The following is a 13,090-nucleotide window of genomic DNA, read 5'->3' on the forward strand; positions in this document are numbered from 1 at the left end:
GGAGCAGGACATGCTCCTGGATGACAGCAGGACAGTGCCCAGGGGAAGAGGGCTGTTTGCCGATCGATAAGACATTTATTTGTCAACGAGCTTGTCAGCTGGAGGGATTTGTGAATGGAGGGATTTGCCAGTGAGGTAGTGATTTGCCAGTAGTGGGATCATTTTCTAGAGAGGGCTATGCAAATAGGAATCATCAATTAGTCTGGTAAAAGGTTTTAAAGTATCAGGCAGAGAGATTAGCTGATACGTTGTGGTGGATAATGCAGGTTAAATGGCCCTCGCTGATGTGGCGGATCACCAACGCTAATGCCGACGTGGAGAATGATTACCAATGCCTGAAATTATAGGTGAAATACAAAAAAGCCAACATTTTGCATCCCTCACCCCCCTCGGCCTCGGTCCCCGGGTGTGCCCACCAGGTCAACAGCGACATGGGTTTGTTCCCGGACATGACACAGGGACACTGCCTGCTGGATGGTAGTTCTTTTATTTCATTGTCTCGTGGGACAAAGACAGGAGCGGGAAGTGGGGTGAACACTGTGCAGGCTTCAGCTTCCGCCGGGGGTAGGATTTAGGCCATCCGGGGCCGCAGGGACTGCCAGGTGCACAGCCCCGGCTCTCTGGGCAGGCAGGCTAGATGGCGGCTCTGGAAACCCTTGTCTGAGCCTGTGAGGAACTGGTCCGTCCACAAGCAATGAGTGTCACTCTGCAGTTTGCAGGGGATGGATGAGCAGGCAAACACCTACGGGAGGGGAGAGAGGCACGTCTCTGAGGGCTTCTCCCCCTGCCCCTACCTCCCCTACACAGCGGAACCTTCCCCTCCTCAGTTTTCAACATGGAGCTGCTGGGGAGACCTGGTGTTGCCCCACCTGGGGAGGGACTCAAGAGCAGCCCCTCCCACTGGAGGAACAGTCACTGGGCTTGGCAAGGTGACGGCAATCCAGCAAACTGTGATCGGTTACCTGGAATGCTGGTTGGGGAACAGTCATGGGGGGGTTGGGGGGCCAGGCAGGCTTCCAGGGGAACTATCCGGAAAGATAGGGAACAAGTAGCAGTAGCAGGGAACAGCTGGTGGGGCGGGGGGCGGGGCGGGGGACGGACTTGGGCATAGGAAAGAGCCATGGGGTTCAGACACAGCCCCTGGGATCAGAGGACATTCAGGGCCATCAGGAGACAGCCTTGAACTAGTCAGAAGGTGTGAGGCAGGCAGAGCAAGAATCGGATGAGCTGGGTTGGGGGAGCAGCACTTTGGGTTCTTGGAGAACATTCTAGGGAAGCAAGACACAGTCCCTAGGCGGGGCGGGGTGGGGGGGGCGGTCAGGAATAGACAGAGGGACTAGAAAATAGTCACAAGGGGGATTTAGAGGGAAAAGAAGCAGCCTGACAGTCCAGGGAACGGCGGAATCAGACACAGAGCTAAGAACAACCAGAATTTCCGGGGAACAGTGTCAGCTTCGGGGGAACAGCAAGAGAGATCAGGGACAGCCCTAGGGTTCGGGGAGCAGCCCTACGTACAGGCAATGGCCAGAGGGAGCAAGAAACAAGCCACGGTTTGGGGAAGAGCCCGAGGACCGCTCCCCAGGCGGCGGGGAGCCCCCACCCCGCACTCACTGTGCACTCCTCACAGCCGGCAGCATAGGTCTTGGTGAAGCCCCGGCGCTGGGCGCTACTCAGACTGTTCCAGGGAGCCACGAAACTGCAGGCGTTGATCTGCAAGTGTCCGTTCCGCAGGTTTCCTGGGGCGGGGGTGGGAGGGGGGGCAACAGGCAGCAGCTGATGGGCTGGGCCGGCGTGGCGGGGGGCAGGGCGGCGCCTCATTGGCGTCCCGGGCGCACAGACCCCCACTCTGGGCAAAGCTCCCGGCTTTCCCTTTCCCGATGGGCTGAAATCAGGGCGGTCCCCCATTTCAACGGGGACCAGCCCCTCGGAGCCTCGCCCGCTCCCGGCTGCCGGGCAGCGGTCGGAGGGACGGGGCGAGGGGGCGGGGCCTCACCGGCGACGAGAAACTCCTCGCTGCGGTTCTGGGACCTGTGCACGTATCCGCAGACGCTCTCCAGGGCGGGGGTGTCGACGAACCGGATGTCAGAGGCATTCCCCAAGGCGTTGAACCCTTTGAACATCTGTCGACGGATGAGGGCAAGAGTCTCGTTTACTGACACAGCCCTCCCACTCCACGCTCTTCCCTGAAGTCCTCTTTAGCATCCTGACATCACAGCTAACTTCCTCGACTTTGACGGGAAGGCAGATGTTAGGCAGTGCTGGGGAAAGGGCAGGAGGGATACCTTGGTCATCTTGATCTCGTAACGCCGGTTTAAGTCAGTCTGGTTGACTTCTGCGGTCCCCACGAACTTGGCCCTGATGACTGCAGGAGGGAGGGGTGGGGGGAAAGACGAGTCAAATGGACTGCACGAGCCAATAAAATAAAATAATCACCGTACTAACACCGGCGAATCACATATTTCAATAGGGAGCGCGGGAATGCCAGCCGGCTAGCTAAGGGATGTACACACTGGGTAACTGAATAATCTGTACGCTGCGTGACTACTCTTTGTCAGGAGCTGCTTTAAGCCTTTCTCATATACTCATCGTGTGTTCCTTCGCTCAACCAATATTTCAGAGCCCGCTGTGTGCCAGGCACTGTTCTGGGTGTTAGGAACACAACAGTGAACAAAAAACACAGAAGCCCGCCCCCCTGTGGAGCTCACATTCTAGCCAGAAGACTCAATAGAAGCAAAATAAGTAAATGTATGGCTGGTATTCGGTGGGATGAGGAATTTTAGGGCTGGGGATCAGGAGTACTAGGGGATTTCGAACAGGGTGTTCGAGGAAGACCGGCCCGACATCCGAGGCCGCCGCCCATGTGAATACCTGCAGGGAAGGGTGTACCAGGCAGAGGAAGCCGCCGGCACAAAGGCCCTGAGGTGGGACTGGGCCTGGAGTAATCGGGGAAGACTGAGCATGCCAGTGCAGCTAAAAGAGTCAGGGCAGGGCTGAGTGGGACTGTCCTAGAGGTAGGCGCCGCTGTGAACCCCGCGGGACTGAGGGGAAACCAAAGCACAGGGTGCAGGGGGTAGAGTGGGGTACACTCACCCATCTGGGAGCTGCAGAAGGCTGTCTGCGGGTGGGGTGGGGCACAGGTACAGGCCCTGCTGGGGGCTGTCAGCCAGAGCAACAACAGGATGCAGGAGGCCAGGGGCGCAAAGGGTGCCATGGTGGGTGCTGCGGGGCGGGGAGGAGGGGTCAGTGGTCCTCTGCGGACGTGGGCAGCGCCCCCCCCCACCGCCGCCGCCAGCTTGGAAGGGGATTAAGCCACTGCACTCTGGGCTTGAGGGGTTGGGGAGTGTGGAGATTTTAAAGGGGGGGTGGGGATTTGGAAGCCCAGAGGAGCTGAGAGGGCTGGGGGTTGGGAGAGTCTGGGAGTTGAGCAATTTCAGGGACTGGGTGAGTGGGGGGCCATGAGACTGTGGTGTTTGAAGAATAAGGGGGCAGAGGGGTTGTGGGATTTAGGGGCGTTGGAAAGTTGGAAGGTCGAGAAGCTGGGGGTGAAGAATTTGGGGTCTGGGGAGCTGGAGGGGTTTGGGGTTTCGGGGTTGTGCATACTGAGATGGGGGAGTGGAGAGACGCTGAGGAATTGGGAGGAGCTTGGGGGTTCAGGGAGTTTGGGGACTTAAGGGGGCGGGGTGCCTGAGGGATTTGGGAGCAGAGGAAGTTGTGGAGTTGGGGATTTAGGAGTCTGGAGGGTTGGGGGGCAGAATTTAGGGGAGTTGGCGGCCTGGAAGGCAGCTGTGATATTAGGGGCTCCTGGGTTCAGAGGAGTCGGGCATAGATGTCGGGGTTCCAAGGAGTTTGGAGTGTGGGAATCGGGGGAGCCGGTCCAGCACCCTCCCGCCCTCCTCCCCAGGGTCCTGGAACCCGCCGGCCAGGCTGAGCAGCCAAGGGGTCTGGCAGGAAGGCTCCAGCCCGGCTCCAGGCCCCGCGGGGCCACCCGGGGGCCCCAGCCTACCTGCGGTGTATCTCTCGGGGCGCTGGGTCTGCGGCGATGGCGGCAGGGCCTGAGCAGCGGGGGATAAATGTCCACGCGAGGGGCGGGGTGGCAGTGGTGCGGAAACCGCAGGCCTCCAGGCTTCCTGGATGCATTACTCATCCGCCCACCCTCGGTGGAGGCCAAGGGGCGGGCCGAGGGCTGCCGAAAAGGAGATGCACCCTCCTCCTCTCCCTCCTTCTGGGCCTCGCCCTGGCCGCCCACCCCCATCTCCACATCAGTCACCAGTCCTTCCAGGCAGCCTCTGTGGAGGGCTTCGAGGCAGGACTACCCCCCCCCGCAGGGCAGTTCCCTAAAGTCTCCAAACTTTCTCCAAAGTCTATCCAAAACACCCGCAGCCCCCCACCCCCACCCCAGCTCCCCATGGCTGAAGCCCGGATGAGTTCGTCCCTTTAATAAACATTGCTCGTGCACCTAGTGTGTGCCAAGCACACGCAGAAATCCCTCTCCTGGGAGATCTGACAGTCTGGCGAAGGGTGAGCGAGGCAGGGAGGAAACAAACTGAGTAGAAGCAGTGAAGAGAGACAAGGCAGAGAGCCTGGATCTTAACCCCTCTCAAAAACACAGGCAGGGACTCCTGGCTGGCTCAGTCCGTGGAGCTGCCTCTTGATCTCGGGGTGCTGAGTTCCAGCCCCACGCTGGGTGTAGAGATTACTTAGAATAAAATCTTTAAGAAAAAACACACACACACACAGGCAAACCGTCAGCATCTATATAGCACCAACTGCGTACCAGGCACTCAGCATAACTTTTCTTACTTAAAGCACACAGTTAAACCTCTGAGATGGGTACCGGTATTAGGCCCATTCTACAGACAAGGAAATAGGAGCATAGAGGGATTGAAGAACTTTCCCAGGATCACAGGGCATGGCTGGGATTAGAACGCAGGCTAACTGGTGCCAGGATCTTACCCCAGGCGTGGCAGAGCCCTGGCAAGTGGGGAATATGCCAGTGAATTAGTGAGCACGGGGGGGGGGCAGTTCACTGGTGGGGAAAGAGGGCAGTGAGTCAGTAGAAAACAGATCCCCTCCCATCCTGCCCTGCCCCTTCCCCACCAAGCCTCCCACTCCTCTGGGGGGAGGGCGGTGGTGAGGCAATCCCTGCCCACCAGCTTCCAGATGCTGCCTGAATCTTCGCTGGGGTCCTGAGAAAGGGCTCTAAGGGCTCATTAACATCCTTTGTTAGTCAGGGAGGGCCGACCAATAATAATAGTGATGGGAGCGACGCTCTAGCAGCCGCTTACTGAGCACTTACTGCCGTGCCCTATATTCTTTGTGTAAATTCTCCCATTCGGGCTTCATTACCCCCTCACTCCCGAAGCTTGCTGAACTCAGGGAGGTAAGCTCGGTGAACACCACCAGCAGCAGCTATTATGGGTATCAAATCCTGCTCTAAGATCTTTGTGAGGGCTTTCATCTCTCAGCCAAGCCCAACAGCCTCCTTGTTAATTAACGTTGGCTGCCTGTCCCCCGCCCCCCGCCCCGTACTGATAACGGTGCCGCACACTTTTGGAGGATGGAGCCTTCCTGTGTGCCAGATACTCGCTAAGCACCTTCCCTGAAATAACTAACCTGTTCCTCCCAACTTCCCTGGTAGCGAGAGACTTGGCGTATCTCCTTATGCAGATGAGGGAACTGCGACACACACCAAGGGGTCAAAAGCCACCAACCCAGGAGTGAGAATGAAGAAATGACCCTGTTGGCCGGGGGGGGGGGGGGGTAGTAAACCAGGAATTTGGGGAAGCCGGTTGTGAAAGCGGGAAGGGAGAGTGAATGAGGCAGGGGCTGAGTAAGTCCACGCTGGGCCGGAGGGAGCCTCGCAGGAAGGGAAAGCCCCTCACGGACCCTGCTTCTGAGGCCAGCAGAGTCCGCAGCCTGAGTCAGCACCGAGTTGGGCGGACTGTCTACACGTGAGGGGTTCTGTGCATCCGGCTTTTAGTGCAGGCTTTGAAACCGGCGGGGCATCGAGGAGGGTTATCCAGGTGTGTGACCACCTGGGGAGCCGGACGGGTGGTTGGGGGGGCGCATGAGGACCGGCTGGGTGTGCAGAGCGGACGCCCCACCATCGCCACAGCATGCCAAGTGCTTGGGCCTCGTGGTGCCCTTTGTATAGATCAGGAAACTGAGGCCCAGAGAAGGTTAAGCGACCTGCCTGGGGTTACACGTGGCCTGAGGAACAGGAGAGGCCAAGAGTCAAACCTAGGGCTCGCCAGGGGATCCTAGAGTGCGAAGCTCCCTGCCTGCACACGTGCGCGGGCACAATCCCCCACATACACACGGGGCTGTGTTCAGGCTCAGGTCCAGTGGAAACAAGGAATGTTTATGAAAAGAGGGCCTAGAAACCTGGCGGGGGCGGGGGGAGTTCATGTGCAGCGCACAGCTCTCCCGTGTCTCTGCACTCTGAGAATCGTGTGTGCGCCTGTAGGCGGCATGTGCCCCTCTGCGTGGTGCACGTGTGTACCTGGGGGTTCGGGGTAGCCCTGTGCGTTCTGTGTTGCTTCTGGGAGTTGCATGTCTGCCTCTGCAAAGCGGGTGGAGGTTGCACGTATAATTGTGGATGTGGTCTTCACCTCCGAGCTGCGAGTGCGCCCGAGCCTTGCGTCAAGCGCCCGCCTCTGCACTGTCGCCCTGGAATGCTAACTAGAGGATCCCCCGGAACCCCTGTCCCAACGCCGTGCCTCGCAGGGCCCCGTCGTGACGCCAGTCATTTGGGAAATGAGGAAGGTGGGGGTGCAGGGAGAGAGGGTGAGGCCTGAAGGTCAGTCGGTCACCCTGAGCCTGCGGGCTTCCTGTGCCTGTCGGGAACTGGGAGCCGCCGCCGCCCCAGCAGCCCCTGCGGGAATGCCGTCTCTCTCGGCCCCATGGGGCCGCCGGCTGCACTCTCCCCCAGCCGGGGTTGCGGGGCACTCGGGGTACCCCCACACCCGAATGTGTGTGTGTGTGTGTGTGTGTGTGCGCGCGCGCGTGTCCCTAGATGTACTTTTTGTGTGTCCAGGGCCGTGCTGGTTATGTGAATACCTAGAAGGGTGGGTACCTCTATATGTGGCGTGGGTCCTGTTCATCGTGCGGATGCCTGGGAGTGTTGCCTGTGTGTCTGTGAGTGTTGAGTATGTGTCCAGTTCTGTCCGTCGTGGGTGCCTCTGCGTCCTGTGGCCATGCCTCTGAGGGTCGTCTCTGTATTGCATGGGTAATCCTCCAGGTGGTGTGTGTCCCTCTGTCGTGTGGGTGTGGGTGTGGGCGAGAGGAAGGTGCGTGTGTGCGTGCGCGCGCGTGCGCCGCTGGGCAGTGAGACTGGCCAGGAGCCCCGGCCCCGGCCCACACTGCGAGCACCTGGCCGGCTGACCGGCTGTGTGGGTCTCTGCCTCCGGAGAGCAAGGCGTGCTCTGAGCCTGCGTTGGTCCTGGGTCTTTCCACCGTGTGGGTCTCGACACGCGTGGGAATGTCTGGGTCTGGTTGTGTAGGTCTGAGTTCCGAGGGTTTGTGTGCGGGTCTGTAGGTTGTGTCCGAACCATGCTCACACAGGAGGCCTGGCTGAGGGGTCCGGTTACTGTGTGTTCACCACCACACCCCCACGCACACACATGCACACACTCACTTCTCGATCATCCATTCACTGTCAAAACAAACTTTCCCTTTTCCGGAAAAGTCCCCCACCCCTATCCCATGCCTCTGCCCGGGAAAGCAGAGGCGGGATGTCTGGCACTTGGGGGTAGTGGAGGGAGGGACAGGCAGGCAGGGCTCTGAGTTCGATTTCGGGCTCAGAGACGCTGTGTGACCCCCCCACCCCCAGCCTGGCGCTGCTATCTCTCTCTGACTCGCCTCTTCTGGGAAATAGCTCCTACTGTGGCTCCCACTGAATGGGCTTCTCTCAGCACCACCCCCACCCCTGGCCATCGGCCCTCCCGCCCTGACCGTGCTCTGCCTTCCCTCCCCCCCCCCACCAGCTCAGCAGCACGACGTACCCTGTGGTGGTGAAGATGGGGCATGCGCACTCCGGGATGGGCAAGGTGAGTCCCCAGACGGGGTGGGCGTGTGCGCGTGTGAATGGTGCACGCTCCTAGCATCGTGCGTACGTGTGTCCGTGTATATTGCACATTCAACGCACACCAGTCGTTCTGTAGGATTGTGTGTCCTGGGGTGTCTTCATCGGTGTGTATTGTTTCCCTCACATTCTCAGATTCCGTTGGCCCACTTTTCTGTCAGACGTGCAAGCTGTTTTGTGTGTCCTGTTCTTTTGTTCGTGTATCCGGCACCGTGTCTGTGTACATGCATGCCTCTGTGCTGAACACACAGTATGCGATCTTTCATGTTCAAGGGTCTTGGGGTCCTGTATGCTTTCCGTCCCCGAGTCTGGCTCTGGGTACATAGGAAGCCGACTTGGAAGGTGTGTCTGTGCTTCTGTCTGCTTTCTTTTCTTTTTTTTTTAAATATATATTTTTTTAAGATTTTATTTGTTTATTCATGAGAGACGGGGAGAGAGAGAGAGAGAGAGAGAGAAGCAGAGGGAGAAACAGGCTCCCAAGGAGCAGGGAGCCCGATGCGGGACTCGATCCCAGGACCCCGGGATCGTGACCTGAGCCGAAGGCAGACGCTTAACCATCCGAGCCACCCAGGCGCCCTTCTGTCTGCTTTTATACCGTGTGTACCACTGACTTTGCACGGACTATATGTACTCACCATTTTCCCACAGCTTTACCGAGATAAAAGTCACCTCCCATACCACTTACCCACTTCAAAGTGGACAACTCAGCCGTTTTCAGTGTGTTCCAAGTTGCATCTCCCCACCTGTGTGTCCTTGTGTCCGTGTGAAAGCCAGGGGACCCCCAATCCTGCATGCCTGAGTGCCACACAAGTGTTATGTCCTCGGCTCCCCTGGGCCATCGGTGCGCACGCCCCCAGCCCGAGGCGCCCCCCTCCACCCCCGCGGCCCACGGCTGCCCTGTCCTCAGCAGGCCCCGCTCCCCACAGGTCAAGGTGGACAACCAGCACGACTTCCAGGACATCGCGAGTGTCGTGGCACTGACCAAGACGTACGCCACCGCCGAGCCCTTCATCGATGCCAAATATGACGTGCGTGTCCAGAAGATTGGGCAGAACTACAAAGCCTACATGTGAGTGCAGAGACCAGGGCCGGGGTCGGGGGCCCCTGCCCCATGCAGCCCAGGCTCCCCTGAGCTTCGGTCCTCTCTCCTCTCGGCACCCCCCCCCCAGGAGGACGTCAGTGTCGGGAAACTGGAAGACCAACACCGGCTCTGCGATGCTCGAGCAGATTGCCATGTCTGACAGGTGGGGGTGGCCCGGGGCCCGGCCGGAGCGGAGGTGGGGGGGCCGGGGAGCGTGGCGCGCCCCAAGGCAAGCGCTGACAGGCTGCCTACCCCCCCCATCTTGGCAGGTACAAGCTGTGGGTGGATACCTGCTCAGAGATTTTTGGGGGACTGGACATCTGCGCGGTGGAAGCGCTGCACGGCAAGGACGGAAGGGATCACATCATTGAGGTGGGAACGCCCGGAAAGTGGTGGGGGTCCGGAGGGAGGCGCATGGCAGTGACACGCCGTGAACTGTGCCGTTCCCCATGGCCCAGAAGGTGGCTACTAAAGCACTCTGTAAACTGGAAGGTACCTTACAAAGTAGGAAGTGCCGTGTGAACAGCAAAGTGCTTTATAAAACTATTTTTTAATAAAAAGGAGCTCGGGGGGCGCCTGGGTGGCTCAGTCAGTTAAGCGTCTGCCTTCGGCTTGGGTCACGATCCCGGGGTCCTGGGATCGAGCCCCGCGGGGGGCTCCCTGCTCAGCGGGGAGTCTGCTTCTCCCTCTGCCTGCCGCTCCCGCTGCTTGTGCTCTCTCAACGCTCTCTCAAATAAGTAAAATCTTTCAAAAAAATAAAAAATAAAATTAAAAAAAGGAGCTCGGTAAACCGGGAGGTCCCTGTTATCGAAGCAAAACGCTTTCAACATTCTAAGGTTCTTTGCAGACAGCGGTACCCCTGGGAAACTGCAAAGCCATTTTATAAACTCTAAAGTGCCTTGAAAATGCGGAGTGCTTGGTAAACGGTAGCGCTTTATACACGGTAAGGCATTTTGTAAACAGTGGTGCCCTAGCAAAGCACTTTCCAAAGTCTAAACCCACCATATACCCCCCGTAGTCCCTTGAAGAACAAGAGCTTTGTAAACTGTGAAGTACTATATAAGCCACAAAGTTCTTCGTGAACGACAGAGCACCTAGCACACTATAAAGCAAGGATTGGTGAACGTTTTCTGTCAAGGGCCAGACAGTGCACGTTTTGGGCTTTGTGGGCTATAGTCTCTGTTGCAGCTATTCTGCAAAAGCAGCCAAAGACAGTATGTTAAAAAGAAAAAAAAGAAAAAAAGCCGGGCTGTGTCACATCCCCTAAAACTGTATGGACATAGAAATCTAAACTTCATATGTTTTCACATGGCATGAAATCTTCTTTTGGTTTTTTTCCCAACAATTCAGAAGTGCAAAACCCACCCCTTAGCTCAGGGGCCATCCCCAAACAGGGGTTGGGTGGGCGGGATTTGGTCCCACGGGCCCTGATTCTTGGAACTGCGCTCTGAGCTGTAGCCACCCCCCCCCCCCCGCCCACACACACCCAGCTGTAAGGTACCTGTAACCGACAAGCCTTCCTCACACTGCAAAACTGGTGCTTGGCAAACTGAATCTGTTTCCTTGGCAGCAGCCCTGCCGTTCCCCAACTTAAGGCGCTTTGTCACTGTCACCCTCCCAGGCACCTTCCCGCCTCTCTCCTCACTGCGCCCCTTTTCCTCCCCCAGGTGGTGGGCTCCTCCATGCCGCTCATCGGGGACCACCAGGATGAAGACAAGCAGCTCATCGTGGAGCTTGTGGTCAACAAGATGGCCCAGGCCCTGCCCAGGCAGCGGCAGCGGGAGGCCTCCCCCGGCCGGGGCTCCCACAGCCAGGTCAGGCCCCTGGTGCTGGGCGACGGCCAAGTTGGCCTGAGGCGGCTGGTGGCGGGCCAGCCAGCCCGGGGTCATGCCACCGCAGAGCTAAGAAGTGGCCGGCCGAGGGCGCTGGCATGACGCGTGGGAGGTGGCAGTTAGCAGTCGTTTTTTTAAAACTTGATCAAACAGTCGCTGTCCTGATTTCCCTGAGTGCCCAGCCCCTGGGAACTAGCGGCCCCCACCCCTGCGCGCGCGCGCACACACACACACACACACACACACACACACACACACACACACACACGGCCTGACACCCCCTCAGCTCAGCCACAGCCGTGGCAACACCCAGCACAAGGACAGCCCGTGTCGTTTTGATTGGCTGACGCTCAGGCTGGCCCTTGACTATTTTTAACCTCTCCTGCTCCACTCCTCTGCCGCAGACTCCGTCCCCAGGGGCCCTGCCCTTGGGCCGCCAGACCTCCCAGCAGCCCTCGGGGCCTCCGGCTCAGCAACGACCCCCACCCCAGGGTAAGTGAGGGGCCGGCTTCCTGGGCCCCTAACTGGACTGGCAGACCCCCCCCCACCTCTCACATGTGCACTTTTTCTGTCCCTCAGGTGGCCCTCCACAGCCGGGCCCAGGCCCCCAACGCCAGGGACCCCCGTTGCAGCAGCGCCCGCCCCCGCAGGGCCAGCAGCACCTTTCGGGCCTTGGACCCCCAGCTGGCAGTCCCCTGCCCCAGCGCCTACCAAGTCCCACATCAGCGCCCCAGCAGCCTGTGTCCCAGGCCCCACCGCTGGCCCAGGGTCAAGGCCGCCAATCCCGGCCGGTGGCAGGAGGACCTGGGGCACCTCCAACAGCCCGCCCACCCGCCTCCCCATCTCCCCAGCGCCAGGCGGGCCCCCCACAGGCTACCCGGCAGACATCTGTCTCCGGTCAGGCTCCGCCAAAGCCCTCGGGGGCCCCACCGGGCGGTCAGCAGCGCCAGGGCCCACCCCAGAAACCCCCGGGCCCTGCCGGCCCCACACGCCAGGCCAGCCAGGCGGGTCCCATGCCCCGCACTGGGCCACCCACCACGCAGCAGCCGCGGCCCAGTGGCCCGGGCCCTGCTGGACGACCCGCCAAGCCTCAGCTGGCCCAGAAACCCAGCCAGGATGTGCCGCCACCCGCCACTGCCGGGGGACCCCCGCACCCCCAGCTCAAGTAAGAGGACCCCACGGCAGCCCTTGCCTTGCTGCTCACAAAACAGGCTCCCGAACCAGGAGAGTGGCCCCAGCTCCCAGGCTCCTCGGACCCAGGTCCCACACAGGAGCCCCAAGAGCTCCGTGTCCTGTCCGGGCAGAACCCTCCTCCAAGCTCTCTACCCCTCCACACCACAGATTCGTGCCAGAATCCCAGAGAAACCCCTTTCTAGTTCCGGGTCCTCCAAACAGGCCCCTGGGAAAGCCCCCTCCCCCAGCCTCTCTGGGCCCAACCCTGGCGCCTTGCTGACCCTCCCCGCGTACCCCCCTGCCCAGCAGATCTTCCTCCCCGCCCGTCTGGGGCCTTCCCAGCAAAACGCACCCTTCTCCTGCCCAAACTGACTCCTCCCAGCCGAACCCCCAAACTCCTCCCGGCCCAGTTCACTGCCGTCCTGTCGCTTCCTGCTCTTCCCAGCTGCCCTCACGCTCCCCCTACAGCCTAGGCTCCTCTCTGGGCCATCCCAGTCTCCCCCCGAATCACCACACCACCCTCTCCACCTCTTCTGGTGCACTCCAGACCTCCCCCCACCTTAGCTGAGAAGTCCTCCCCGCCACATCCCACTACTCCCCCTTAGACCTGTCCCCCACCCCCCCACCCCCGCCAGCCAGTCCTGGGTGTGAACTGGACGCCGCTCCCTCCAGGACACCTCACCCAGACTGGAAAGTGCCCTGCCCATCTTCCCGTGCACTTCCAACTCCTCCCAGTCCAGCCTAGAATGTGAAGAGAAGGTTCAGCCTGGGCCTCTTCCCACTAAGCCCAGACTTCACCTTAGATCCAAGTCCTCCCAGCCTGGCCCAGGGCTCCCCCAGCTCCACCCGAGACTCCAGCAGGGTCCAGGCCTGTGAGGGTGGGTGGGAGGGTCACAGGCAACAGCCCCAGGACTAGAGGGG

General features: G+C 59.9%; 2 protein-coding genes across 3 annotated transcripts in view; one reads left to right on the plus strand and one right to left on the minus strand.

Annotated features, from left to right (window-relative positions):
* SYN1 (synapsin I) overlaps positions 1–13,090 on the plus strand; it is a 48,641-nt gene that overhangs the window by 34,355 nt on the left and 1,196 nt on the right. For both annotated transcript variants that reach the window (XM_025857937.2, XM_025857938.2), the window contains exons 6-12: positions 7,986–8,048; positions 9,010–9,152; positions 9,253–9,327; positions 9,434–9,536; positions 10,832–10,978; positions 11,401–11,488; positions 11,576–12,161. In XM_025857937.2, the coding sequence (XP_025713722.1) occupies positions 7,986–8,048; positions 9,010–9,152; positions 9,253–9,327; positions 9,434–9,536; positions 10,832–10,978; positions 11,401–11,488; positions 11,576–12,161 (1,205 nt within the window). The remainder of the gene's footprint in view (positions 1–7,985; positions 8,049–9,009; positions 9,153–9,252; positions 9,328–9,433; positions 9,537–10,831; positions 10,979–11,400; positions 11,489–11,575; positions 12,162–13,090) is intronic.
* TIMP1 (TIMP metallopeptidase inhibitor 1) lies at positions 469–4,161 on the minus strand. The gene is made up of 6 exons (XM_025857970.2): positions 4,004–4,161; positions 3,091–3,219; positions 2,283–2,362; positions 1,994–2,120; positions 1,612–1,736; positions 469–742 (listed from the first exon to the last, which is right to left on the minus strand). The coding sequence occupies exons 2-6, from the start codon at positions 3,209–3,211 to the stop codon at positions 572–574; spliced, it is 624 nt and encodes a 207-aa protein (XP_025713755.1). The 5' UTR covers positions 3,212–3,219; positions 4,004–4,161; the 3' UTR covers positions 469–571.

The sequence above is a fragment of the Callorhinus ursinus genome, unplaced genomic scaffold (genome assembly GCF_003265705.2).
Source record: "Callorhinus ursinus isolate GAN/ISIS: 27379988/994484 unplaced genomic scaffold, GSC_fseal_2.0 scaffold16, whole genome shotgun sequence".
In the NCBI taxonomy this organism is placed as follows: domain Eukaryota; kingdom Metazoa; phylum Chordata; class Mammalia; order Carnivora; family Otariidae; genus Callorhinus; species Callorhinus ursinus.